The sequence below is a fragment of the Podarcis melisellensis genome (genome assembly GCF_964234715.1).
Source record: "Podarcis melisellensis genome assembly, chromosome: 1".
Classification (NCBI taxonomy): domain Eukaryota; kingdom Metazoa; phylum Chordata; class Lepidosauria; order Squamata; family Lacertidae; genus Podarcis; species Podarcis melisellensis.
Genome location: NC_138528.1, coordinates 87,100,258 through 87,127,565, shown reverse-complemented (window position 1 = coordinate 87,127,565; position 27,308 = coordinate 87,100,258). Strand labels below are relative to the sequence as shown.

The 27,308-nt window shown below is 42.6% G+C and overlaps 1 protein-coding gene across 19 annotated transcripts in view; it reads right to left on the bottom strand.

Moving 5' to 3' along the window:
- The window catches only part of BIN1 (bridging integrator 1), a 117,520-nt gene that overhangs the window by 52,958 nt on the left and 37,254 nt on the right, over positions 1 to 27,308 (bottom strand). For all 19 annotated transcript variants that reach the window (XM_081885675.1, XM_081885687.1, XM_081885688.1 and 16 more), the window contains exons 2-5: positions 16,594 to 16,674; positions 8,453 to 8,507; positions 7,142 to 7,236; positions 5,259 to 5,354 (exon numbers count right to left, since the gene is read on the bottom strand). In XM_081885675.1, coding sequence (XP_081741801.1) covers positions 5,259 to 5,354; positions 7,142 to 7,236; positions 8,453 to 8,507; positions 16,594 to 16,674 — 327 coding nt within the window. The remainder of the gene's footprint in view (positions 1 to 5,258; positions 5,355 to 7,141; positions 7,237 to 8,452; positions 8,508 to 16,593; positions 16,675 to 27,308) is intronic.

Here is a 27,308-nt window from a genome sequence, read left to right as displayed (position 1 = left end):
AATTTTCTTAGTCTTTATTCATGCATTTTCAGTAGTAAATGTCAAGTAGATGCTGCTATACGGGAATTCGGTGGCTGTGGAAACGTACCGGACCCAGTCGGATTATACAATAGTAAATACAGATAAAGAACCCCCTATTCCCCTCTCCCTGACCCCACCTTTCATTGCATGTGTATATACCATTCACACAGAGGTAAGTTGTTCAACAAGATTGATTGTAAATATTGAGATCAATTGCAAGCATTAGCCAATATCTTGCTAACATTGCTTTTAAGTATCCATTTTATTACACAATCGAGGATGATCTGCAATGGCAATTTCCCACATAAAAAATGTTCCTTGTCATTCTGCCAAGGAGAAACTCTTTTAAATCCACCCTTATATGGTCAAATGTCAAAAAAGGTTTTTGTTTATTTTTCAGGATGAAATTAAATAAATCTGACCATTCAGTAATACTGAGTTGTGATTCTAAATTCATGTTAGCAATTGAAAGAGCACTAACAGGGGTCAGTAGTTTTTCCCACACGGAAAGTGTCTGGAAGTCAAGGAACAATCTTCAGAACACAAATTCACACCAAATGCAGCTGCTTGTCACTCAACAGACACTGAGGGAGGACATTGGCACATAAATCAGCTGTTTGCACCAGAAGGAACTGTTGACTCACGGGTCCAGTAACCACCATGGAGTGGTTACTCAGCCTAACCTAGCCCATACAGATTGGTTTTATTTTTTTGAAGCATTCGTACCTTGGCCTTTCCTTCTAAAAGGCTGATGAAAATATTAACTATTTAAAATATCAATTACAAAAACATCAAACACTAAACACAATAAAACAACATTAAACCCCCATTAGCAGTTCATCACATTATATAAACTATAACCATCTTCCCACAGCAAAAGTGGTCCATGTTCATACATTCAGTTTCCTATTACAGTCATACCTTGGAAATCGAATGGAATCTATTTCAGAAGTCCGTTCTACTTCCAAAATGTTCAAAAGCCAAATCGTGGCTTTTGATTGCCTGCAGGAAGCTACTACAGCCAATCCGAAGCCGCAGAAGCCCCATCAGATGTTCGGGTTTCAAAAGAACGTCCACAAACCAGAACAATCACTTCCAGGTTTGCGGCATTCAGGAGCCAAAACGTCCAAGCTCCAGGGCGTTCAGGATCCAAGGTGCAACTGTACACCACTTATGATCACAAGGTGGTTCCAAACTCTAATAAACAATTTAAAACCAACATGAAAATAACGTCCATAGTACAATAGAGCAAGCAGATGTCAATTCATAGTTAATCTCATCCAGATTAACTTCCTCCAAAAGCACATGATGAAGAGGTAATTCTTTAACGGGTGCTGAAAACATCAAATCAAGTGATTGTATCAGACAGCCACTGTCTCTACTGCCTTTTCAGCATCTATTGAAGACCCTCTGTTTTCTACAAGCCTTTTGAAGTGGAGATTCTTATCCCAGACTCTATCTGTACTGGACTTGAACATATATATATTATTCATCAATTCAAGGTGTTTCATGGGAAGCAATACACAAATGAAATAAATAAAATAAATGTGGCAAAACCGAATGAAGGTAGATTGGACATCAGATTCCACAGTCAGAGGCTGCCCTCTTAAATAACTGCTACACTTCTTCAAATAGTAGGTGACAATTCAGGAACAACTGGCATGAAGTGTTACGTTTGCCAGGTCTAACAACAAACCATGTAAACACTTCAAGGAATTACGCAGTGTCTTCTTTTAAGAACATGTGGCTTTTGTTGCATCTATTTCTCAGTCTGTCCATTGTGCACTCTCTCACCCCTTTCCTGGGCTTGCCAGACCAGCTGCAGTTCATTCATGCTTCATCCATCTCTGGTTTAATTAAATTCCCAGTACAGCACTGAATGCAGCCACTGGGCATCTTTCAAGAACTCAGCGGAATTAAAAACACCAGAACAGATTCCAGATGCTCCTAACAAGGAAGCCACTTTAAATTAAGAAGGCCTTTAAAGCCACCAGAAAGATTTGCCTACTAATATTTCAGTGGTTATGGAAAAGATGCATGTAAAACAGCTGGTTATTTCCCCTCTACTGTCTGAAACATTCTCAACTAATAGTAAGAAAAGTGAGTGGGATGGAGTGGAGAAACTATTGTACATGGACAATAGAGACCTGGGTTCAGGACCCATATTAGATGAACTTGGGCAAAGTCTCAACCTGACCTATCTATAGGGTTGCTATGAGGATTAAAAATGGGATAACCCCATGTACACCCTCCTGAGCAAATGTGATAAATAAGATGAGGATGGAGAGGAAGGGAGGGAGGGGGAGAGAGATGAAATCCCATGAAATGAGGAGGCCCCTAACAGTGCAAGATGATGTTTTCTCAAAACTAAGTTCCAATGTGTTCAATTGGGCTTAGTCTCAGGGAGTGTGTACAGAATTACGCTGTGCTGCTGCAAAGCTACAATCCTATGTGCACTGAACTTTGGAACACCATGCAAAATTCAGTGGAACTTATTACTTCTAAGTAAACAACAATAACAGTGGAAGTCCTACCCACTATTTAGAGGAGCTCAATGAAATCTCAAGATCATTTGGAACACCAAGGAATTAATGTAGCTTCTGCATTTCCTTAATTGAAATACAGATGTTTTAATACCCTGCAACCACCCAAGGGTGATACATTCATAAAAACACTTTCCCATACCCCAGGCAGAAGGGGTCTTCTGGGTGCAAATTAACCAGAGTGTGAACTCTAAACTGAGGAAGGAGGAGCCCTTAATTTCTATATATATAGTCTGACAGCCACTGACTGTTGACAGAGTTATGAAAAGGAGGCTCTCCTGAGCTCTAAGCTGTTCCTGCTGAAGAGTTTCCAGCAAGTGGCCAAGCTGGTCGGCAGAAACTTATGTATGGCACTAACTAAAGAAAAACTACAGCCACAGGTTATCCGTGTAGCTGCCTGATACTAAATGGAGGAAAAACACATAAACACAGTATCTTTTGCAGAATGGATTAATTGAAGGAGGAAGGGAGGGCAGCTTGCTTTTGTCACCCTTTTGGGATTCAGCTAAGGGGGTTAAACGGGGTATCTGATTTCACTGGGAGAAAGCCAAGCTGACCTTTTCCATGTGGGAACGTAGTTACAAGTACTGCCATATGGCAAATACATCTCCTTTTTTCAACCTTCTCAAAGCCATTCAGGAATTGGGAGAGGAGCAGTCACAGGATAGAATCCAGCATTTGGGAAAGTTCTCAGGAGAGGACTGGAATTATCCCTAGCAAATCTATGCCTTTTTTAAAAAAAACTTTCCCCCCGCCCCCAAATAACTTTGCCAGATGCAAGCCATCCCTGAAAAGTACATAGCCAGCAATAATGGATTCCTTGTTATGATGTTTCCTTCGGGGGAGAGGGGGTATTAAAGGAAGGAGAGAAAGAATAAGAAGCCGGACCCTTCTGCTGAAAATAGATATATCTTCATATATTTACAAAAGAGAACAATTCATCCACAAATGCATTATTTATTTATTTTAAATTTTTCGAATGAACTTTCTTTAATTCACTTCTATATATATTGCAGAACTGCATAAATTAAATTAAGATTTACATAAGTCTTTGTTTACATAATATATTCTACATGCACAGCTTCAGCTCTTGTGATGCAGAGCAAGTGATGTGCAGAATGTGCATTTTTGCACAAAATATGCACAGTCCGATGTTGGCTTTTAGGTCTTTTGATTTTTTAAAGAGCTTTAGGCAAAGTAAAGAAAAAGTACCATTTCATTATACACTTATTATTAATAATAATAATAATTAGAGTGTAGAAATTAAATGAGACCAAAAAAACCCTGAATAGATATTGTTCCCATGCTAATATTATATATGCTTAAGGCCATCAGATAAATGGATCAGAGTTGGATGCAGGGGGAGAAAATTATGTATCTGAAAGAGGAAACTATAAAAGAAAGTATTTGTACATGTTACATGGGGAGGGGCGGTGTAACACAGAAGTTAACATCTGCCAGGAAATTGAGCAAGGAATCTTTTTCATCATACTGAATAGTGCTTCCTGATGCAACACACATTCTATAATGTTGGCAAATCTCTTATTGCAAATCAGATTCATTTAGCCCCCTACTCCCTAATTCTATCTCTGGTGCTGTGCCGATGATTTCTCCAGTGTGTCTTTTTTAATCATCCTCTGTCAAATAATGAGGAAAGAAAATGAATTTGAAATTTACAAAAAAAGGACAGAGAAAACTTTAGTGAAATGCTCATGGGTGCGGGGGGCAAGGCTTTTGTGGTGCTTATCTTCCCTTTTGAGGTGGTCAATCCGTGTTTGTCATTCTACAAATCATCTCACCAGTGGTTGCACGCTGCAGCCTTCCCAGGTGCCCATGTCCAGAGGAAGACATCACAAGGACACTCCTCCCACCATGGGGGGCTTTATCAGATCAAGTAGGACAGGCAGCCAGGGGAGGCTGCAGAGTGCTAGAGAAATGTTTACTGGAAAGAAACTGCACAGGCACCCTCAGCCCACGAACAACAATAAGGTAAGATCAAAACCCCACCCACACTGAAAATTCTAAGGGAATTCTGCCCTGAGAATGAAGCAGGAAAAAAAGGAAATCTGCTTCTCAGGGAAGGAAATATTTTCAGAATTTGGAGGACACATCTCAGCACAGCACTAGTTTCATGAAAAACTACAATTGTTCTGGAGGGGCTTTTACGTTCAAACATCTAGCAGAAACACTGCTCCCAGATTCGTGTGATTTTTATGTTTTTAGTCACACCAAGGCTAGCAGTATGTTAATTATTGGTTGTATGTTTTAAAATCGTATTGTATTTGTTTTCATGTGTTTATGAAGAAAGGCAAGCTCTGAACTAATGATTTGTTCATTGCTACGAAAGACTGTGTTTTTAGAGCAAGAAGCCCAAGTCCTATCTAGGGCTCAAGGGAGAGAAACAAATTGTATTGAACTCAATTTCAATTGTTGCCATCCTGGCAAGTAAAGATTCATCTTCAAGTCTTGCGCAGTGGTCTACTTTATCACTAAGGTTTGAGGGTGAAACCTCTGCATCACTCTGAACAACTCAAAAAATAGATAAAATCTGCTAGTCGTTATTTCCACCATTGCCCAAAGTAAACAAGATAAGATCCCACAGAGTTCCTTACAAAACTCTTCCTTGATGCATAGTTCACACAAACTCCATTTTTTAAAAAAGGAACACAACAGAAAGTAAAGGAAACTGCATACTTTTATGTCTGGGAACTGGCCGAGGTAGGTGTCCATAGTTAGCAGTGCCTGATCCACCAGCTTCTGATGAAAGTCTGTCCACAGCAGGTCACTGTTCTAGAAGAATATAAGGAAACATGTAATCTATCAGCAGCTACAGTGCAAAACATGGCAACACTATGCTTTTTTGTGGATGATTTCACACAGTGGCGTAGCGTGGGTTGTCAGCACCCAGGGCAAGGCAAGTAATTTGCACCCCCTAACCCGTGGATTTTAGTAGGGGCAGAGAGCTGCGAGTGCGAGCGCGCCCCCCCCAGATGTTGCGCCCGGTGTGGCCGGCCCCCCCTGCACCTCCCACGCTACGCCACTGATTTCACACATTTGTCTGGAGGGCAAACCCAGGCTTAGAAATGAGCTGCCATTGTTTCTCAAAACACTGATAGGAGTACCTGTAAGATACATGTCTCATACATGTCTCAGATATGTTTGTTATGTTGATATCTACTTTCTAAAGAGATGTGCATGTTAAAAAAAAAACCCACTGGAAACTATGCCTAACCTCTTCTTTTTCTTCGCTTTTACAAAGCTCCTGTAACTTCAAATGCTACACAGACCTCCTGAAATTCAACAGGCAAAGAATTCATTGTCACTACATCTCCCATACAGCAAAGGAAAGCTGGGTCTGCAGAATTTCTGTCTGCCATGCTGCAGGTGGGGCCAGAAGCAGTCAGTGGAGAAGGGAGGCAATGCACACCAACAGCGGCATCACTATAGCTGAAGGTGAAGCATTATGCTTTTGTTGTTACAATGCAGAATATTTAAGATCACATGGCTGGTGTAGTGTGGCATAGAACACATTGGCCTGGTTCCAATGACATGACATTATATGAACAAGCCTGCTTAAGCCATGGGCTCATGTGTTCCTCCCACTCCACTCTCCCCCCTACTTCCTGTGGTGAGGCCACAAGGAGGAAGCACCCACTTCCTACTTAAACCTAACAACAGTTTTTGGTTATAGCTGAAAGGGGAAAGTTGTGGTCAATTTCACTATACAGTGGAACCTTGGTTCTCAAATGGCTTAGTTGGCGAACAAATTGGCTCCTGGATGCTGAAATCCCAGAAGTAAGTATTCCAGTTTTCAAATGGTTTTCAGAAGCCAAATGTCCAATGCAACTTCCGCTTGAGTGCAGGAAGATCCTGCAGCCAATCAGAAGCCGCGCCTTGGTTTCTGAACGGTTTTGGGAGTCGAACGGACGTCCGGAACAGATTACATTCAAGAACCAAGGTTCCACTGTAGTTTACTAAAACATTTCCAGTCTTAATGATAAATCATGGACAAGCAAGATCGGGAGCAGTCAGCGGCGAGGGCTGCTCCTGCACAGCTAGCCTCCCAGCAGCAGAGTTCCTGCTGCTTATCGGGAGGGAGATGTGGTGAAGAGGCTGATACTGTGTAGGCACAATGGCAGGAGTGCCTCCTCACTGACCGCTCCTGTACACAGGATGCCTCCAACAAGTTCCTTGGGGCCACACTGGAGAAGGGGTAAGGGGCAGGGTGCATGCCAGAGGCTTCAGCAGATTTATTCATAGAATCATAGAATTGTAGAGTTGGAAGGGACCACGAGGGTCATCCAATCCAACCCTTTACAATGCAGGAATCGTTTGCCCAATGTGGGGTTCAAACCCACAACCCTGAGATTGTCACTTAGTCTACCGACTGAGCTATCCACAGGCATCACATTTTGCTGCATTGGCTGGGATACATGCATTGATAGATGCAGTGGTGTTGTCCAAACCAGGTCACTGTGCTATAACCCCAAAATCAGTTCAACAGCTATGGTCCCTATGAATGAATGAGGGAATGCAGATCATAATACATAAGTGATGCTAATGGAACAGAACCTCACCTCTGATATTTTGTTAGTATCATCTCTTCCCGGCCAATCTGGCTCATACACTTCTTGCAAACACTCTGTCAGTTTCTTGGAGGCTTCGTGCATTGCTTGGAGATAGAAAAAAAGAGACTCCAAATTTTGAATGACACAGTAGCGTCCCATCAAGTACCCAACCCAAAAAGCGAACAGGGGAAATGAATCTTCCTTATTGACCAAGGCCTTATCCCAAACCCATGGCAATTCTTTAAGAGAATTGTTTCCAAGCCAAGCAAAGCAGGGCGTATAACACAGAGGCAACACACACACAAACCAAGAGCTATTATATAATATAACATATATTCCTCCAGTGTAGGCATCCAAGAGAGAAGTATAAATTTTTGTTTCAAAAATGTGTAAACCAATACTTTTGGAAGTGGCCAATTTTTAGATCTAAACATAAATAGATAGGGGGGATAGGGTTTGCATTTACATTTAAGTATTTACTTGGTCAATTTTTACAATGGACTGGATTTCTCTTTCTCTCCCTTCTCCCCTCTCTATAATCATAGAAAGCATATTGAGAGATCCTATATATAAACAAAAATATTAGAAAGAGAAAGGGGAGAGAGGGACCAACTGAGAAGATAAGCTTTCCATTTTGATTGTTTGTCTAAACTCCATCCTGTATCAAAGGAATAAGTGCATCTTATAGAAGATGCCACTTACCGGTTACTGATCACATGAAATGCCACAGAGGGCAAATCCCTTGATAGCAAGTGATCCCAGCATTTATAAACACCACTGGAGTCTTGTCTGAACATTGTGTTTTTGTGGCATGCACCCAGGGGATGAGAACTTCCCATGCTACATTAGAACAAAGTAGCAGCTGCCCCTGACAGATATTTGCTGTCCTCCACTGAAAGTTCCTGAAACTGCTTAGTTCTGTATGTGTAGTTTTCTCTTGTTAATGCAGACAGTGCCTCTTTGCTGGTATACTGGGGTGGCCAGTGTGGTGGGGCAGAGCACTGCTGCTTACCTGAGCAGGGTAGGGAGGGGTCAATGCCACGGTGTGGTTGGGACCATGTGGCACAGTGGCATAGCCTAATCCAGTGCTCCCTCTGGTGCACCCATACAGCCCTGACCTCACTTCCACCTTCCCCCATCCCAGAACTGTCCAGATAAGTAGCAGTGCCTCCGCTGTTGTGGGAGGGCAGCTCTGCAGCATCGCCCCACCATGCTGGCCACTCTTGACACCAAGAATAAAACTCACACAAGCCCTGAGAGCATTTTTAGAATTGTCTTCTGTGGGGAGAATGACATCACAGCAATTTTTCCAGGTGTTACCTTTTACTGAAGCCAGGTATGTCCGGAGATCCTTCTGCAGCTTGCTTCCCTCTGTCTGAAAAGACAGTAAATGGAATCAGTAAGTAGGCTACACAGCAGCAAAATAAAATAAAAGGCAACAGTTTCTTTCCAGGCACAAGTAATCAAAAGTGCTGGTGTTGATCTTTCAAGCTCTCAAGAAAGGGTGGGGAACCTGTGGTCCTCCAGATGTTATTGGACTCCAACTCCCGTCAGCCCCAAGCAGCATGGTCAACGGTCAGGGGTTGTGAGATTTGTAGTACAAGTGAAGGCCCACAGATTCACCAACCCTGCTGCAAAGATCAGGATGCTTAGAAGAACAGCCTTCTCCCCTGTGAACCTGCCTAATCTCTAGGATCAACCTTTCACTATGCTTTCACCATGGGAGTGGCAAACAGAGAGAGGGCCTTCTTAGTGGCAGTGCTCCATTTATGGAACACTATCCCCAAACAAAGCCTTCACTTACGTGCCAGGTTAAGGCCTTTTTATGATGTCATTTGATTAATCAGAGAGTCTTCCCTTATTTCAACAGTCTACTTCAGAGAAAGACAAACAAGAACGACAACCTTAATTTCATCAACTACAAGCACCACCAAGTACTTGACAGCCAAAGTAGGGCCCCAGTTTGATGCGGAATTGCAACTCCTTCTTGGAAGGGATCCTTTTCCAGCTTTAATTCTCAGACTTGACCAGCATTTCCAACACCTTTCAGATATGGCAGAACCTCTCCTTTCCCAATGGTTCTGTCTTCACAACTTATTTCCAAAGAACACAAAGGATAGAGGATCGTCATGTGCTGGTTGCCCTTTCACAGCTATATTTAACAAATGGTTGAGCAGGATTTTCTGCTACCACAAAAGCAGCTGAAGATCTTCCAAAAGGAGGATGCAGGGAAAGGGTGGGGGGTGCCATGGTCTGACAGTCATACATAATATTGCATTTCAATTTTTCTTTCATCTCAGTAAAGGGGGTTTTAAAGAGAGCAAACTCACAGAACATCTGCCTCAGGTGCTACTAAGCTTTGAGGAGGCGTTTCCTACTATTATTCTCCTCTTTTAAGTAGTGCAGTTAAGTAATCTTAAACTAAATTTAGATTCCAGACTTACTGGTTGTTTGGGTGGCATTGAATGTTATTTCACTTATTTTGAAATAAGTGAGAAAGTCATGTACTGAGGGTCCCTCCTGCTCTTTCTGTGGAATGGGGCCCTGCCTGGATGGCTGCCCCCATATCCTGCCCCATTTAATGGCACAACTGCCTGTCTCTTGCACAGTTACATTGTTCACCTGTTCAGATTGCTAGCTGTCATTTCATAGCAAATCCCAACACATCCTCAAAGTCCTCACAGGGAATGAATAACGGCAGCATCATTCATTATTCACCCATCACAGACTGACATAGTGCTCCAACCCAGTGTTTATAGTAAAAGGAAAGGAGCAGGATGGATAAGGTTGTTTAATCAATCCCAGTAGCTCACAGTTGATTCCCGAGAACAGATTTGCTATTTAGACAGTTGATATGAACATTTTCAGCTAGCAACTTTGCTGCTTTAAGGAACCCTTTTTCACCCTTCAATCACAAGAGAGGCTCATTATTCCTGCACACCCAAATGTCTCTGTGGCTAAATGAGTACTACAAAATTAGAAAGTTAGAAGGGGGGTGGAGAAAGAAACTGCCTTCCCCAACCTGGTACCTTCCAAACATTCTGGACTATGGCTCACATCAGCTCCATCCAGCATGGCCACCGGTTAGGAAAGATGGGAGTTGTCGTCCAAAACTCTAGAGATACCAAGTTGGGAAAGGTTGACCTATGGAGAGCAGATGAGCTATTGCTTTGACCAAAGTAGGCTGTAACCATATTCTCACTTCTCTAACCAACAGAACAAGTCCATGCCCAACATCATTTCTAGCATTCCTCCCTCCCACAGAAGACCCTGGCTGGTGTTCTGAACTCAACCACAACTCTCTCTGTAAGTCAAAAGAACATGCTGGGAATTATTTTTAGCATTGATGCTTTCCCTGCCAACCACTCCCACAAGCAGGGAATGTCTGCATATGCAGCCCACCTGTTCCCTGCCAGCAGATCAAGGTTGCCTCCCTGCACAAGCAGAGCCTTCGAGCAGCTCCAGGTGTAACAGAAAGAGGCATGAGAAAACTGCTTGTCACATCAGCAGCTGCCATGCACGAAACCAGGATCAGTTCTTGATAAGCATCCATTTGCAAGCACTGTAATACATAAACATTATGTGCCACTCTTAATAATATACACCCCCGAGAAGTCTGCAGTGAGAATTAAAAAAGTCAATGCAAACTTAACAAATGCAAAACACACGCTCTCTTGAAAGGAAAGAGTAGGCTATGCAATAAAACTACCGGTATTTCTGAAGAAGATAATAGTTTCAAGTCTGGTCCCTAAGAGATAGCAAAGCAGACACCAAGCCAGTTTGTTGAAGGGAATTCTACAATCAGTGTGCCTCTGGTCACCACACACCCTATGAGCTACATAGGAAGCTACCATATTTTTTGCTCTATAAGACTCACTTTTTCCCTCCTAAAAAGTAAGGGGAAGTGTATGTGTGTCATATGGAGCGAATGCAGGCTGCGCTGTGCAGCGATCCCTCTTGCTGTTCTGGCTTCTGGGATTCAGAATTTTTTTTTCTTGTTTTCCTCCCCCAAAAACTTGGTGTATCTTACGGTCTGGTGCGTCTTATAGAGCGAAAAATACTTTATTCAAAGTCAGACCATTGGTCCCTCTAGCTCAGCATTGTTTACACTAGGGTTTCCCAAACTTGCTAGCCAGGGATGATGGGGACTGTAGTCCAGAAACAGATGGAGACCCATGTTTGGGAAACCCTGGTCTACACTGACTGGAAGTGGCTCTCAAAGATTCAGACAAGGGTTCATCTCCCAGCCCTGCCTGGAGATGCTGATGATTAAACCTGGGACCTTCTGTATTCAAAGCAGATGCTCTACCACTTGAGTTATGGCAATCCACATCTCTTTCAGCTCCATTCATATCAGATGCTGGTATCTTACATTGAATATATCTTAAAATAGCTTTCTTGGATCCCAGAATGAAACCTGGGATCTTTTGCATGCAAAGCTGAAGGAATGCAGTAGGTCAACATCTGGGGAGGCTGAAGAGCAAGCTTTCCTTAAGGTACATGCTTTTACCATAATGCTAATGGGACTGAGGTAGTAGCAGCTTTCATGTGACTACTAAGCTTGTGCCCAAGGTGAGCTTTGAACTGAAAGCTAATTTGGTGCCATAGCTGAATAAAATGAACTGTGAAGCAGAAGGTCCTTGGTTCAAAGCTTGCCTTTGAGCAATGAATTTATAAGCCACTCTCTCAGCCTCAAGATGCAGTGTCCCCATCTCCCTTCAATACAGGGATATCACTGTGAACCAGTAATACCGATCTATGTTCCTAATAGATGTGAGGAACTCTAGACATGTACACAAACAGTATTAATTGGCTGTCAGAGCAGATATGTTTTGCCACTATAATGCTATGTAAGCTATCAAGAGCCAATCACATCTGAGCATGCAATTGCAAGTGGGTCAGTGCCACAGTTGCATAGAAAACTAGATCGCCCCACAATGCATAAGGAGAAGCCAATATTGCCCATGGATTGTCAACTTCAGTTTGGGAATATATTGTACTTGGAGCAGCTTGTTTTCTGCTCTTTTGGCTTAACTATTCATGTTTCATTGCATCAATTCTGATACAAGAGGTGAACATTAATCAAGAATTTTATAAAAGAGCAACAGGTAGCTACTGGCTATTATGTTTTCTAAGGGACGCGGGTGGTGCTGTGGGTTAAACCAGAGAGCCTAGGACTTGCTGATCAGAAGGTCGGTGGTTCGAATCCCCGTGACGGGGTGGGCTCCCGTTGCTCGGTCCCTGCTCCTGCCAACCTAGCAGTTCAAAAGCACCTCAAAGTGCAAGTAGATAAATAGGTACCACTCTGGCGGAAAGGTAAACGGCGTTTCCATGTGCTGCTCTGGTTCACCAGAAGCGGCTTAGTCATGCTGCCCACATGACCCGGAAGCTGTATGCCGGCTCCCTCAGCCAATAAAGCGAAATAAGTGCTGCAACCCCAGAGTCGGTCACAACTGGACCTAATGGTCAGGGGTCCCTTTACCTTTACCTTTACCTTTACCTTTATTATGTTTTCTGAAAAACAGTTCTTGCTTCTTTTTCCCTGTAGCCCTTGGCACAACCTTCTCACAAATCTTCTCTGCACCTAGTCTTGATCTAGTCTTCTAAAGTCTATATTCTGTCTACTCTGTTTACACTGCTGACCGTGGGTCTTTTTAAAAAATCCTGCTCTGAAACATCTTTTCTCCTCCCGTGCCCCCATTTTTACCATTTTACTGAAAATAATTTCTCTGAAGACAAGTTCTGGGAGGCTCAGAAGCTTGCTCACTACTCTGTGACATTTCAGCTGGGTCTTAATAAAATGTATTTATACACCTTTTGCTTTGGGGTGGGGGTTCTAGTGGCAAGAGGAAGCATGCAGCTATCTGCAGGATTTTGTACAGCAGCTTATTCTGATGGAAATAGCGCAAAGGACAGTAACTGAATGCAGATCATCCTAGGAGGAAGAATCCTCCTCCTCCTGACCATCCCCAGTTGTGCTGCTCGTCAAACTCCAGAGGGGCCTGAGACCACCGGAATGTTAGTACCGCTGCCAAAAAACAAGTCATGTTCGGCTTGTGTGTCACGTAGCAAAGTCAGCCTCTAAGCAAAGAGGGAGGGAGATCTCGTGCCATTCGCAGAGTAAAAAGGAAGCACGCTTGTCGTTCTCTGAATGGACATACAAGGTATTTAGAACAAGATCCCCCCTTCCCTCCCCATTCAGGAAAAAGAAAAAGATGACAGCGCTGTGCAATGAGAGAGACAGCTAAGTTTATATCTCTTCCACTTTCGCAGCAGACCATGTGCCTGCATGGACTGTAACAAAAAGAGACTCTCAGCCCAGGGCAAATCAAAGACAGCTGCCTGTCTTCACAGGAACACAGCAAACAATCGGTCCATTTTGCAGTGGAAGCCCAGAAGCCATTTCCATCCTTCCTGGGATACCAGCTTGAATACAGAAGGCTCTTTAGCTGCACCGGATCAGCTTTCTTTGGTGCTCTAGTTGCCCCAACTATAATTCCACGGTTGTGGAAATAGACTGCTGCTTATAGCAGCCTAAGCGTAAGCAACTGGCTTGATGAACAATGAACTGGGCTATTTTATACTTATACTAGCAGAAGTAAATACAGAGACCTGGGCGATCAAGCAAAAGATTATCCACAAAGATCCATTTGTGGAGTGGGAATTGTGCCCCTTTTTACATGTAGAGGAGAAGGAGAGGGAGAAGAAGGACTGGGTAGCCACTTGTGGTCTGACCACAGTTGGGAATGTAGGGCAGTACCAGCATCAACAAAAGCCCATGCTGTTTGGTTGTTTGTTTTTTATACCCCAGCTTTTTATTCCCCTGATGGTACTCAATGCAGCTTACAAATAAAAACAAGAATCACTAAAACATAAATAATAATTAAAAAACAAGCAAACACTAACAGAACTAAAACTATATATACATACATAAAATATGTTTAAAACATGCAAATAATCACAGAAAAGCTGCTATTTGGCACCAGAGGGAAGCTGACATTTTTTCCCCATTCATTCAAAACCTTGTCCACACCGTCAGTTTAGAACAATATATATAGTGGTCTTCTTACTAATTTGCTGCAGATCAAAATGGAAGTGCTCGTGTTTCAGAATTCTTGCATCTTCCTACCCATCATGCAATAAATACAGTTCCTCTCCCAGCTAACACCTCCATGACTGTCCTGGCTCCCACTTGTGGACGTAATACTCAGACTCTCTGCTTGGTTATTACAAAATGTTTTATTCCAGAATTTGCTACATGACCTAAACACATATCAAGTTGGAAGGTACGCACTTAGCAGATTATTGCAAAGCTCTAGGATACATGGATAGGTGTAAGCAAAGACATTGTCTCAAGACTTGACGTGCCCCCTGAGCTACCCTTCTGAAGAGGAGGGCGGGCACAATCGTTCACAGAAATCCCATCCTGAACCGTGAGAATGGGCAAGGAGGCATGCTTGTGGGTCTGCTCATGCCACCACAATCAGCATCACATCCTTGTAAGACAAAGTCAACAGTGCGAGTTCACTGTCGGACCTAGGGGGGAAGCATTTTGCTAGCAAGAGATTGGAGCACAGCCTGGTTCAAAAACCTTTCTCTTGGCACTCAGGGCATCCACTGTCACTGAACTTCCTCCTGGCAAGCTGCTGGGCCCCTCCCCAGAATTGGTTTCCCAACTCACATACTATTCTTCCTTCCCATCTGACCAGCCCTGCCAAAAGGTCTCCATAGGGCTCATGAAAATTATTACCCTCAAGACTGAATTACTAAAACATGCTCTTTATGGAAGTGGGCCCTTGGGTCTAGTCTGGAAGCTGCAGCTAGACTGATGATGAGAAGAAGCTACTGCCAACATACTATATGTGTGTTAAAATACCTGCAGTGGCTTCCTATTTGCCACAAGCCAAATTCTAGTACTAGTGTACAAAGCCCTGAATAACTTAGTCCAGAGGTTTTCAATCTTTTTGGGTCTGTGGCTCCCTTGACCAACTTCATTCTTTCTGTGGCACCCCGTGGGGCTCAAGAGTCCAGTTATGCCACCCCTTGCCTGCAAAGCCAACAATCCCTCACCCCTTTTGATTGTGATTATATGCATTTACACTTCTGATTTTTTTTAATTTCTGAGGATTTACATTTTTTGGGTTTAATGCTGATTTTAAAATTTTGTATATTTTTGTCATTGTATGCTGTTTTGAGACCTAAATACTGAAAAGCAGGATTTTTTTTTAATAAATACTATTGCAAGTACTGTATGAAACAAGTCTGGGATATATAACAGCAGGCACCTGCCAGATTCACATTACTTGTCTGCACTGCAACGTCCCTGCTGCTTTGTCAACATTTGTTCATAAGGTTTATAATAACCACAGTAGCTGCATATTCACACAGCATGTGGCACTTTAGTACTGAAGTCTTCGTCTACTTGAAAAAGCCTTGCAAACAACAAGGTCAACCCCCCTCCCACGGTTGCCTGCCATTTCAGGACATTGTGAGGCAAATTAAACATTCCAGGCAAATGCACTGAATAAAGCCCCAACGTTTAAATCATCATCATATCATATCCTCAATGAGTTAGACAATACAGGATAGCCTTGGGAGGCTGCTATTTTGAGTCAAGGGAGGCCGTTGCTGAAGCCTTCCTCAGCACATGCACACAAATTGTTTCGCTCAAAATTTCCAAGCTGCCTTTCTACATGAACTTATAGGTTCTGAAAGAGGCTGGTTTTAGCTTTAGCTTTGGGGGTTTTTTAATCATTTTCAGGGCATTTTTACATTTTACATTTGCATACTGCACACGCATAACAAACAAAAAACAAAAAAATCCCAATGGATTTGACCAAAGGTCCATCTAGTACAGCAGCTTTTTCCTCACAGTGGCCAAACCACCTCAGACAAAGCCACAAGGATCTGTTTACTGTTGTTTCTTTGCTATTTGTGCTCTCTGCCATTGTGCAAAGCCAGCTCAGAAGTGCTTGTGCAACCCCACTGAAGGAGATTGCTAACAGCTTCATGGTGAAGGAGGGACTGAAGAGTCTGTTGCATCTTGGCCAATAGCCAGTCTGTTGCATTTCCATGCTGTTCATGGAGGAAGGCCCCTTTCTTCCACCAATTGTTAGCACGGAAGCCAAGTTAGTTGGTGAAGAAAAAACAGATCACACCATCTCTCCTTTGCCAGCCTGGATGAAATTCCACATATTTCCCTTCATGGTTAAATATGGAGGCTGTAAGATGGGGTCCCATTTCATTAAAAAGATTAGTAGTACTGGCTTAAAAGTATAATGTAAGAATATGGTGAAATTTGAAGTTATGTTAATATGTCTTCCTCCTACTGGTATCATTCTCACCCAGCCTCAGTTCCAGCTATGAGTCTGCCCATAGTATGTGAAACCCTTTCAAGGATACACTCATCAAAGGTTAAGGAATGGTCAAGACTGACTGTTTGTATATTTAAAGTTGCTTACCAGTTGCTTGTTGAAGTTATGTACACATTGTTCAAATTGTTCGTCTTTTGTTTCATCAGCTTTGCCAAGTTTCTGAAGGACCTGCACATGCACAGAAAAAGAGAACAGAGAAGGGTATTGAAGTTACAAAATTTGAACATTTGCAATCAATAAAAGACAATTCGAGAGGAGAGGGGTCGCTGTTTCAGCTTTACTGAATGGCAGAGAACAGGGGGCAGGTTCAAACACTGGGAATGCCGCTTTTAAAGATCTCAGGAAACACTGCAGGAAAACCCCTCTGCTTGGAGAATTTGGATGGCCACTGCCCATTGCAGAAGACAGTACTGTATGAATAGAGTGACTGCATGTCTTTACTGTGAATAGTCCTCCAGTCTGAAGGGCTTTAAAGGAAAATGAACCATTAGAAGGGAGATTGGACCTTGGACAGCAGAAACCTTGCCTTTGCCCCTCAACAGCACTGAACAGCAAGCTGAGCTGTCACACAAGCAGTCCCTCTCATTATGATGAAATGTATTGCATTTCTATATCAATTATAGGAACGTTTTCTAAATTTGCATATAAGCATATGCAAATTATATTCAAACAAGCACCCTCCTTTTTTGGTGATGCATAAATGGCCACCAGTGGTCAGTGTTGATATAAGGCAGCTTCCTAACAGCAGTAGTTTTCTCTGTGGTTTTCTCTCCTGCATCACAAAGTCAATGTTTAATAGTTAGAAAATTTCAGCTAATAAAGTGGTACTAAATACAAAACTATAGAGTTGCACTTCCTCTACTTAATTTTGCACTGCAGACCAGTTTACCAACTCTTTGGAAATGCAACATAGAAATTGAAGGGGGTTCGGATGACTCACAGACTATATTTCTCATGCAAAACTTATTTGTCCAGCCCTTGGCTGGAGAAGAGTGGTACTGAAAAATCTGCTGAACAGACAAAATAAACCACTGTGCAGGTCCCCCAAGAGAAACTTCAGTTAACCTCCTCTCACAAATAAACTATTTTGTGAAAGAGGAAAATTCATATGCTGGAGGCATAAATGTTATCTTCAGAGATATATATATATATATATATATATATATATATATATATATATATATGCTTTCGTAGATTTTCACGGGTACAGGAATGCAGGTTTTGGTGTCCTCGGGTGTCTTCCCGTGTAAAAGTTGGGGTGTCTAGGCGACGTTTCGACGAGGTCTCACTCGTCATCTTCAGGCTGGTGCTTTCGGCTTCTTGTTACTGGAACAGAGCAGGATCTCAGTGTTTGAGTTCCTATAAATACTGTTGAGGGGGTGTGGTGTATAGCCTCCAATGTTCTGGGCAGAGAGGAAGTTCCCAGGCTAGTGTGCCTTTTCTTCTTTTGTTCCTTAATTACTTGAGGGATATCTTGAGTGATTTCTTGAGTGATATCCTGAGTACCACTTAGGTGGGTCATTAGGTGTGGATTAGTTGCTAAAGTCTTTGTGTCTTGACCTCTTGAACTTTGTGAAGAGTTTTTCTGAGAAGATGGCTGTACTGCACTTAGTTGTGCTCTGGCTTGGCTTCGTGTATAGGGGCGAGCTGTGGTTTTGTGGCCTGTGTCAGACAGATCAGTGTAGGGATTGCAGGGGGGTGCAGCATCCGGAGGTGCCACCATGGTTTGGCTACTGGATGGTGTCTGTAATTTATCTGTGGAGAGGGTCTGGGTTTGGGTCTGGTGTGGTTGATTGGTGATGGCGTTCTGTGTGCCTCTGGATCTGGTGTCAGTTTTTGTGGGGAGGGCTAATTTCCAGATGTCTGGCAAGCGGGATGTGTCGTCACGCTTGTTCATGTTGTGAGGGTGTTTCTCTATCTCGATGGCTTCCATGATTATTCTCTTGTGGTGATGTTCCATGTTAAAGAGCAATTTGGAATCTGCAAAATTAATTTCGTGTCCTGTTTCTTTCATGTGTTGGAAAAGAGAGGAAGTTTTTTCTTCTTTTTTGACGGCATTCTTGTGTTCTGCGATACGTGCATTTATTCGTCTGTTTGTTTGTCCAATGTACGTGGCTGGGCAGACTTTGCAGGGTATTTCATAGACCCCTTGGTTTTCCAACTGGATTTTATCCTTGGGGTTTCTGAGGATATTGGCTATTTTTTGGTTGGTGCAAAAGGCTGTTTTGATATTGTGTTTATGGAGGATTTTGCTAATTTTATCTGTAGTGCCCTTGATATCATCCCCAGAGAAAATCATCCCCAGAGAAAAATCATCCAGATGCCCCAAACTCTACGGCCTCCCCAAGATACACAAAGAAGGAACACCACTCAGACCAATAGTCAGCTCCATAGGCTCACCTCTACAAAATCTCGCTAAATTTCTCGCCAAGCAACTTCAGCCCTATGCAGAATCCATCTCTTCACACGTTCCAAACTCCTTCCAGTTCATAGAAACAATAAAGAAGCAAAACCTACATCCTAATGACCTACTTGTGAGCTTCGATGTTGTATCTCTCTTCACACAAGTGCCCATTAATGAAGCCTTGACAGCCATTCAAAACAAATACAATCCCCCCGAATACATCTTGGACCTGACCAACCACTGCCTAACCAACACGTACTTCATCCACAATGGACAAAGATACAAACAGATAGAAGGAGCACCTATGGGATCACCCCTCTCACCGGTCATCGCAAACCTGTACATGGAACACTTTGAAACCAATGCTTTAGACAAGTCAGAACACAAACCCAAACTTTGGCTCAGATATGTTGACGACACCTTTGTAATTTGGCCACACGGGAAGGAAAAACTGGATAGCTTCCTCACACATCTCAACAGCCTACACCCCAAAATACAATTCACTATGGAAATAGAAGCCAACAACCAACTTCCCTTCCTTGACGTCCTAATCTACAAAAAACCTGATGGCTCCCTAGGACACACTATCTACCGGAAAAAAACACACACCAACCGCTACTTACATGCACAATCACACCACCACCCTGCACAAATAAACTCCGTAGCCAAGACTCTCATCTCCAGAACCAAACGCCTGGCTGACAAAGACCACTTGACAACTGAGTTACAGAATCTCTCAAATGTGTTAATTGCCAATGGATACCAGCAAAACAGGGTTACGAAGCTAATCCAAAAAGAAACACCCCCCAAAAACCAAGACACAGAAGAAAACAATGGCATGGCCCTCCTTCCTTATATCAAGGGCACTACAGATAAAATTAGCAAAATCCTCCATAAACACAATATCAAAACAGCCTTTTGCACCAACCAAAAAATAGCCAATATCCTCAGAAACCCCAAGGATAAAATCCAGTTGGAAAACCAAGGGGTCTATGAAATACCCTGCAAAGTCTGCCCAGCCACGTACATTGGACAAACAAACAGACGAATAAATGCACGTATCGCAGAACACAAGAATGCCGTCAAAAAAGAAGAAAAAACTTCCTCTCTTTTCCAACACATGAAAGAAACAGGACACGAAATTAATTTTGCAGATTCCAAATTGCTCTTTAACATGGAACATCACCACAAGAGAATAATCATGGAAGGCATCGAGATAGAGAAACACCCTCACAACATGAACAAGCGTGACGACACATCCCGCTTGCCAGACATCTGGAAATTAGCCCTCCCCACAAAAACTGACACCAGATCCAGAGGCACACAGAACGCCATCACCAATCAACCACACCAGACCCAAACCCAGACCCTCTCCACAGATAAATTACAGACACCATCCAGTAGCCAAACCATGGTGGCACCTCCGGATGCTGCACCCCCCTGCAATCCCTACACTGATCTGTCTGACACAGGCCACAAAACCACAGCTCGCCCCTATACACGAAGCCAAGCCAGAGCACAACTAAGTGCAGTACAGCCATCTTCTCAGAAAAACTCTTCACAAAGTTCAAGAGGTCAAGACACAAAGACTTTAGCAACTAATCCACACCTAATGACCCACCTAAGTGGTACTCAGGATATCACTCAAGAAATCACTCAAGATATCCCTCAAGTAATTAAGGAACAAAAGAAGAAAAGGCACACTAGCCTGGGAACTTCCTCTCTGCCCAGAACATTGGAGGCTATACACCACACCCCCTCAACAGTATTTATAGGAACTCAAACACTGAGATCCTGCTCTGTTCCAGTAACAAGAAGCCGAAAGCACCAGCCTGAAGATGACGAGTGAGACCTCGTCGAAACGTCGCCTAGACACCCCAACTTTTACACGGGAAGACACCCGAGGACACCAAAACCTGCATATATATATATATATATATATATATATATATATATATATATATATTAAGAGTTTCGGCCAGAACTGGAACTAGCTTGGGAGAGAGTCCTGTTTTTATCATTCTGCTACCAGGAAGGCTTGGAATAACCATGGCAACCAGCCAGGCCTCTCTTAGTACCAAGAGTCCTTTTTAACAATCAAGTTCACCCACCATTCCAGGCGGAGTAAATCTTAATCAAGACACTTTATTTATCAGCCCTTCCCTTTTAACACTCTTGATTCAAGTGGGTCGCTGAAAGTGGAGTTGCCCACACAGCTAACCCAAGGCTGTTCAGCTTGAGTGACTGAGGGGGGGGGGAGCAGCAAAGGACACGAACAGTAATGTATGTAGATAGCCCTAAGCATGATTTGTGGCAGCTGAAGCTGTTTCAGATGTGCATGTAAAATATTTTACATGACCACCTAAAAATGTTACCAGCTGATGCAGCTCATGCATGAAATCATGAAGTTCCACTCATGAGGGAACTGGTATGGGCAATGGCTACTTAGGAAGCAGCAAACCCAATGACACTTATCCAGTGACACATAATGTATGACACATAATATTTGGAACTGACCTATGGAGAGAAGAAAGTTTGAAGAATCCGGCAATATCACACACAAGGCCCCTCTAGCCTGGTATTCTGTTTCCAACAGCTTGCCAACCAGATGCCTGTGGAAGGCCCATAAGCTGTACATACTGACAACAGTCCTCTCTTGCTGCTCTACAGCAATTGGCTATTCAGAGGCATGCTGCTTGTGATCCTGGAGGTAGTTTATTGCCATCATGACTAGTAGTCATTTAAAGCTACATGGATACGTTCAACTGATCCATCAAGGCTTCCTGGTTTGCAGGGGAAACTATAGTTTGCAACTTTCAGAAGTACCAACAAACTATGGCTTCCTGTTAACCAAACACAGAAGTTTCTAATCTCTTCCAATTACATTGCCAGTCCTCCGCACTACGGCTCAGACTTCAGAGTATCATCTGAGTGCAGCCATTCTCCTTAGGGTACATTAGTATTCCTGCTGTTTAGAAACTATCTGTGTGTGTGTGAAGCATTCCTGGAGGGGAAAATGGAGTATCAGTATAAAAAGAACCTCCTCATTCACCCAACACTGATAACAAATACAGAAGATGGTGGCTACCTCCTTGTTTGTTGGCATGACAGAGCTCAAGACACAACCCACATATCAACTATTTAGGCCCTGCTGAGAGATACCTACTTCAAACTGTAAGAATCCCTAGTATACAAGCACTGAGTTTAGAAAGAGATCCAAGATTCCCGTTCATTTCACTCTGTCGTTTTGAGTTTAGTCATACATGCACACGCATATAGATAGCTGATTCTCTGCAGCATTGCAACATGCATCACAAAGCACTCAGGTTTCAGAGTATCATTCTGTCCAAGTGTGCAAAAACATCACTGAAGACCAGTATTTAATCACTGAGTGGGTGGCTAGCTAAGCAACATCCTCTGCAGAAATTGGAGCTCTCCGAACTCAACCAGTCTGGAAACACAGAAGGCTATGTTAGCAGGGAATTTGATACGCACTTGGCCACCAACTTGTGTTTCCACCACGCCTGTTATAAATCCACCTAGGCCTTTGGGGTTGGGGGAGGAAGTTCTCCTGCTCAAGGCCTTACAGACCCCTTTTTTTTCTTTCTTCATAGTGCCCTTTGGGGGCTAATCTAAGCTATCAGATGCCATTATTCCAAGCTAAATGGGTTATTTTGTTGGTATGCTAACTTGTTGGAATTTGTTGTTTCAACTGTTTTAGCTGGTTTTGCTGTTAGATTTTATGGATTTGTATTTGCACATGTTTGTAAACCACTTTGAGAAGCAAATTGGCTTTAAAAAGCAGTCTAATAAATAATAAACAGAATGCAAACTGCACATTTTGAAGACTATTCCTGAGACAGCATTTTCAAAGTTGCACTTTGCATGCATACCATGCATAAGAAATCAAAGGTACACAATTGTCTGCTACTCCTTTTTTAATATCCTGCTACCCATTGGAGGGTAACAATTCATGCTGTGTGCTCTCTCTCTCTCTCTCTCTCTCTCTCTCTCACACACACACACACACACAATCACATATCACTTCTATCCATCACAATTGCTTGCAACCTTTACCAAGGTTGCAAACAGCCAGGCAGGTGAACTCAGCACTATGCAGGATAAATCTGCCAAGTCAATTTTCATTTGCTCCACACATCCCCTGATTAGGCTGAGAAGATTAAGGTTTATCCGCACATATTTAAAGAGCCCTCAAATCAATTTTCTCATAGCAATACAGCAATACTTGGCAAAATTTACAGTTTGCAAAGAGGGAGCAGGGAAGAATTGGGATAGTTAAGTGTGTGTGTCTTCACCTCTTATTCCAGAATGCATTTGAAAAGCCAAATCAAAAATTTCAATCCTTTCTAGGAAATTTACAACTCTGGATAAGGGGTCTAGAGAGCTCCATGTTCCAATAGCTATCGCAGTGAGAGACAGTAAAATCAAACTCCAAGAGCAAATTCTGGTAGCTCTTTCAAAATATTGAGGTGGTCATATTTATAGTTTCACACTAAATACAGAAAGTGTAAGAGTAAATGGCAAAGCTGAAAGGAAATAGAATGTGTTTTTTAAGTATTTTTAAGCTTTGCGCCATAGTCCTTCTAGGCAGCAGTTTGGAAAACCCTAATGTAGAGTCTTCTTTGAGAACACAGAAGGAGTTGCACACTTCTTTGGCTCCCAGCTACCATCCTCAATTAGAACAAGGGAATAGCTAATACAAAGAGCCATTTGAAAAAGCATAGGCTGACTAACAGGTAAAATGATCAATTCTAAACTGGGGAAAGGGTCATTTAACAAAGATAAGAACTCAGAATGTTACAAAAGCTCAAAGGTGACACAGGACAAGCAACTAATGTAGAAAATTCGGCCATAAAAACAGGCATGGAACTGTCTGCTGAAGGTCTGTCTAGGGCACATGTGTATGAGCTCAAAATTTATGTGAAGCTATAGTTCCCAAGAAGCCTGATTAATTAATTACTATGTATTTTTAATAGTTCAGCTTTGAGTTTGCAATGGTTCAACTCAGAGGGCCAAATGAGATAAAATATGAAATTGATCTTTCTATTTTAAAAAATGGATGGGTTTTTTTAAAAAAAAAAGAAAATTGGACTCACAGCAAGTGGGGGGAAAGGAAATTAACCTTTTCCTCCCCTGCCATGGTCCTAACTAAAATCATTTCTGCAAATCGTGCTCTTTGGCATTCCCATGGGAAACTTCCTCCTAATGCAAAATAGCATTTTCTGAGGAACAAGTGCAGAAAAAGAGGAAAGAGTTAAATTTCTCTGCCTGCTGCAAATTCACAATAGTTACCAACCTCCTGTCCCAAGAAACTATTATTTACAAAACTTCAGGGCTGGGTTCAGCCAGCTTTAACCAAATACTGAGTGTAACTTCTCTACACTCCAAAACAACTAGGACCACGGTGATTTGGATTCAAATTCCAACTCAGCCATGAAGCTAAACAGATGACCTTGCTCTCTTACCTACCTTGCAGGGTTGTTGAAACAGGCAGTGGAGGATGAGACAGAGGATAAAAAGAGGGTTGGGAGAACTACCATATTTACTTGAGTCTAATACGCCATCGAATCTAATGCGCACCTCAATTTTCAGAACCTTGAAACCAAAAAAAGTATTTGCTGGGGGATGTAAATGTGCCATCAAATCTAATGTGCACCTTAATTTTCACAATGTAATTTTGTCCCCCAAAAATGGTGGGCATTAGACTTGAGTAAATAAGGTGAGTAAGGTGTCCTGAACTTCTTGGAGGAAGGGTGGGATAAATCTGAAATAAATACATTAGTCATATTCGAAAACAGTGTTAGAAACTCCAATATATAAGCTAGGCACCAAATGGCTCCTTATACCAGAGTTAAGGTTACCAAAAAAGAATGCCTAGTTGCCATTTTTGGGCCAGGTGGCTTGAAATACTTATTTTTCAATACAACATTTTGGTTCCTTGTATTCATTCTCTTTATGCAGATACAATATAATGGATAGAATTCTTCAGGTTGTGTTGCTAGTGTGGGGAAACAGTCAAGATCCAAGGATCCTTAGGCATGTACCTCCAGATGATGGAGAAGTCAGGCATCATCCTGGCACCTGGGCATCTTCACTTGGTTACAAAGTGGCTGATAGCCAGGTGCAAAATGCACCTGGTGAATTTTGAATGCTGTCTGAAAACCACACAGGCTATACCACTTCTTGCAACTGTTGACTTTCTAAGAGACAGAATTCAGGCTTTATATGTTACCAGGTTCTTAAAAGGAGAGTCCACTGTAAGAGTGTGCAGATCAGAATGTACAAAGTGCTGCTTATAGGATTGCATGATGTGCAAAAGCCCTGAAAAGCCTTGAATTATTGGGAAGGGGGCACAGTTAAATGGCTCTTAATCTCAGGGATTTCCAACAACTGGAAGGTACTATTCCAAACCCTGTGCCTCTGTGATGATGGTCAACGCCATATATCAGCCTCCCCCAATTTGGTGCCTTACAAGTTATTTCTCACTAACCACAGCTAGCATGGCCAATGGTCAGGGGTAGTCAGAATTGGAATCACATAACATCTAGAGGGCATCAGATTGGGGAGGGCTGCCTTATATTACAAACCATCCCACTTCAGGCCATTGCCATATTTTGCACGTGGAAGGGCTTACTATGCAGGAGGTACTCCTAAAAAAATTCAGGCAGAATTCAAAATCTCTGCAAGGGGCTCCTCTTGGAGAGGCAGATGATGTAGCAGATATTTGGCTCCAGCATCAGGAGAAATCACCATTCAGAGGGAGCGAAGGGGTGTTTGCTGTGCTCACACCACAGCAAACAGGGAGGTGGTGATGGCTGTTGACAAGAGGCAGCACCCAACCCCTGGGAATTGAAACAGGACCAAACCCAAGATGAAGTGGAAGACTTCAACTGACCTTCCCACCCAAGTGTGTCCAAATCAGATCCAGACAGATCCTCGAGAGAAATGCTTTGGTACAAAACCTTTTGCTGAAGCAGCAGATGGCAAAGAACGCGAGCAACATCAGTTATGTGTGTCCGTTTTGGCCACTAATGAACTGTGAGCTCATAGGATGACATCCATCCCCTGGAGAAGTAAGTGCAAGTGGTGTCAGATTAGACCGTTCGCAGGCAGCTATTGGCGCTCCGCTCTCCCCCATCCTCCCCCTGCGTAACGCTATCGTGCTTAATCTGTCGGATCATTGCAAAGCCAGATAAAGTTAGTTAGGATTGAAACTTCAGGCTCTTTGCAGCTATAAATGGAGCAGATTTGCCCAAAGACAGTTGATGGAAAGTACCTAGCAGAAGTCAATGTAGCAGCCAGGATCAGCTCACAATGGCAATAATTAGTTGTATGGTTGAAGGAGGAGGAGGAAAGGGAGGGGAAAACACGTGGGAGGCTGAACCAATGATCTGGTTGATTTAAACTGTTGAATAACCAACAGTTCCTTCCTTCTGCCACATTCCTCCTGGTACCTTCCATTTACCCAGAGAACTGCTGGCAGTTTTAACACCCAGAGATCAGCAATACAACACAGAGCCTGCAATTGCCCCCATATCACAGATGCAGTTAGAGGGTTTGTGGACTGGAGTAACAGGATCTTCTGGCCTACTGCATCTACTTCTGGGATAAAAAAAATCCTTAAGAAAATGTGGCACAGAATTCTTCAAGTGAAGAAATACTTAATATGAGCACACACCTTGAATAATTTCACCCTTAAAAGGCTAAGAAGCTAGACTGAAGCTTTATTTTAATTTATTTTCCTGACTCAAAATAATAAACCACTGTATCGTCTGAGAATATTTTCTGTTACAAAGATACAATGCGGGGATGGCAGCCATTTCTAACCATATTGATGGTATAAATATTTTGCTTGTCTTATCTTACAAAGGAGTGCTTGTTAGCTGTATTTTGAGCAAACAATAATTTTCTAGAATTGAGATCACCACAGAAACATCAAGGCCCCAAGCTCAAAGTATGTTGTTGTTGTTGTTGTTGTTGTTGTTGTCGTCGTCATATTTATTTATACCCCGCCTTTTTTCCTGGTAGGGCCTCAGATGATTATCTTAGGATGTTGCAACGAGCATCTTGTGGACAGTAACACTAAAGACTAATGGATTTGTTGTGGCATAAGCTTTTGCAGCAACTATCTACCTACCCAGTGGTGGGACTTTCAGAACAGCTTCCTTTGTCACAAAGACTAAACCCACAGAAAGGAGAGGATCAACTGGCCTTTTGAAAGATGCCACAAGACTCAGGGTGCACTCAGACATGGAGATTATTGCATGCGTCTCCCTGGTTATGATGTTAGCACTTTTGTTTGTTCCAGTTTCTAATGTTCCTTGTACATTACATTGCCTGTTGTGCTGTGGGACTGTGGCTTTTTCATCAGTGCATA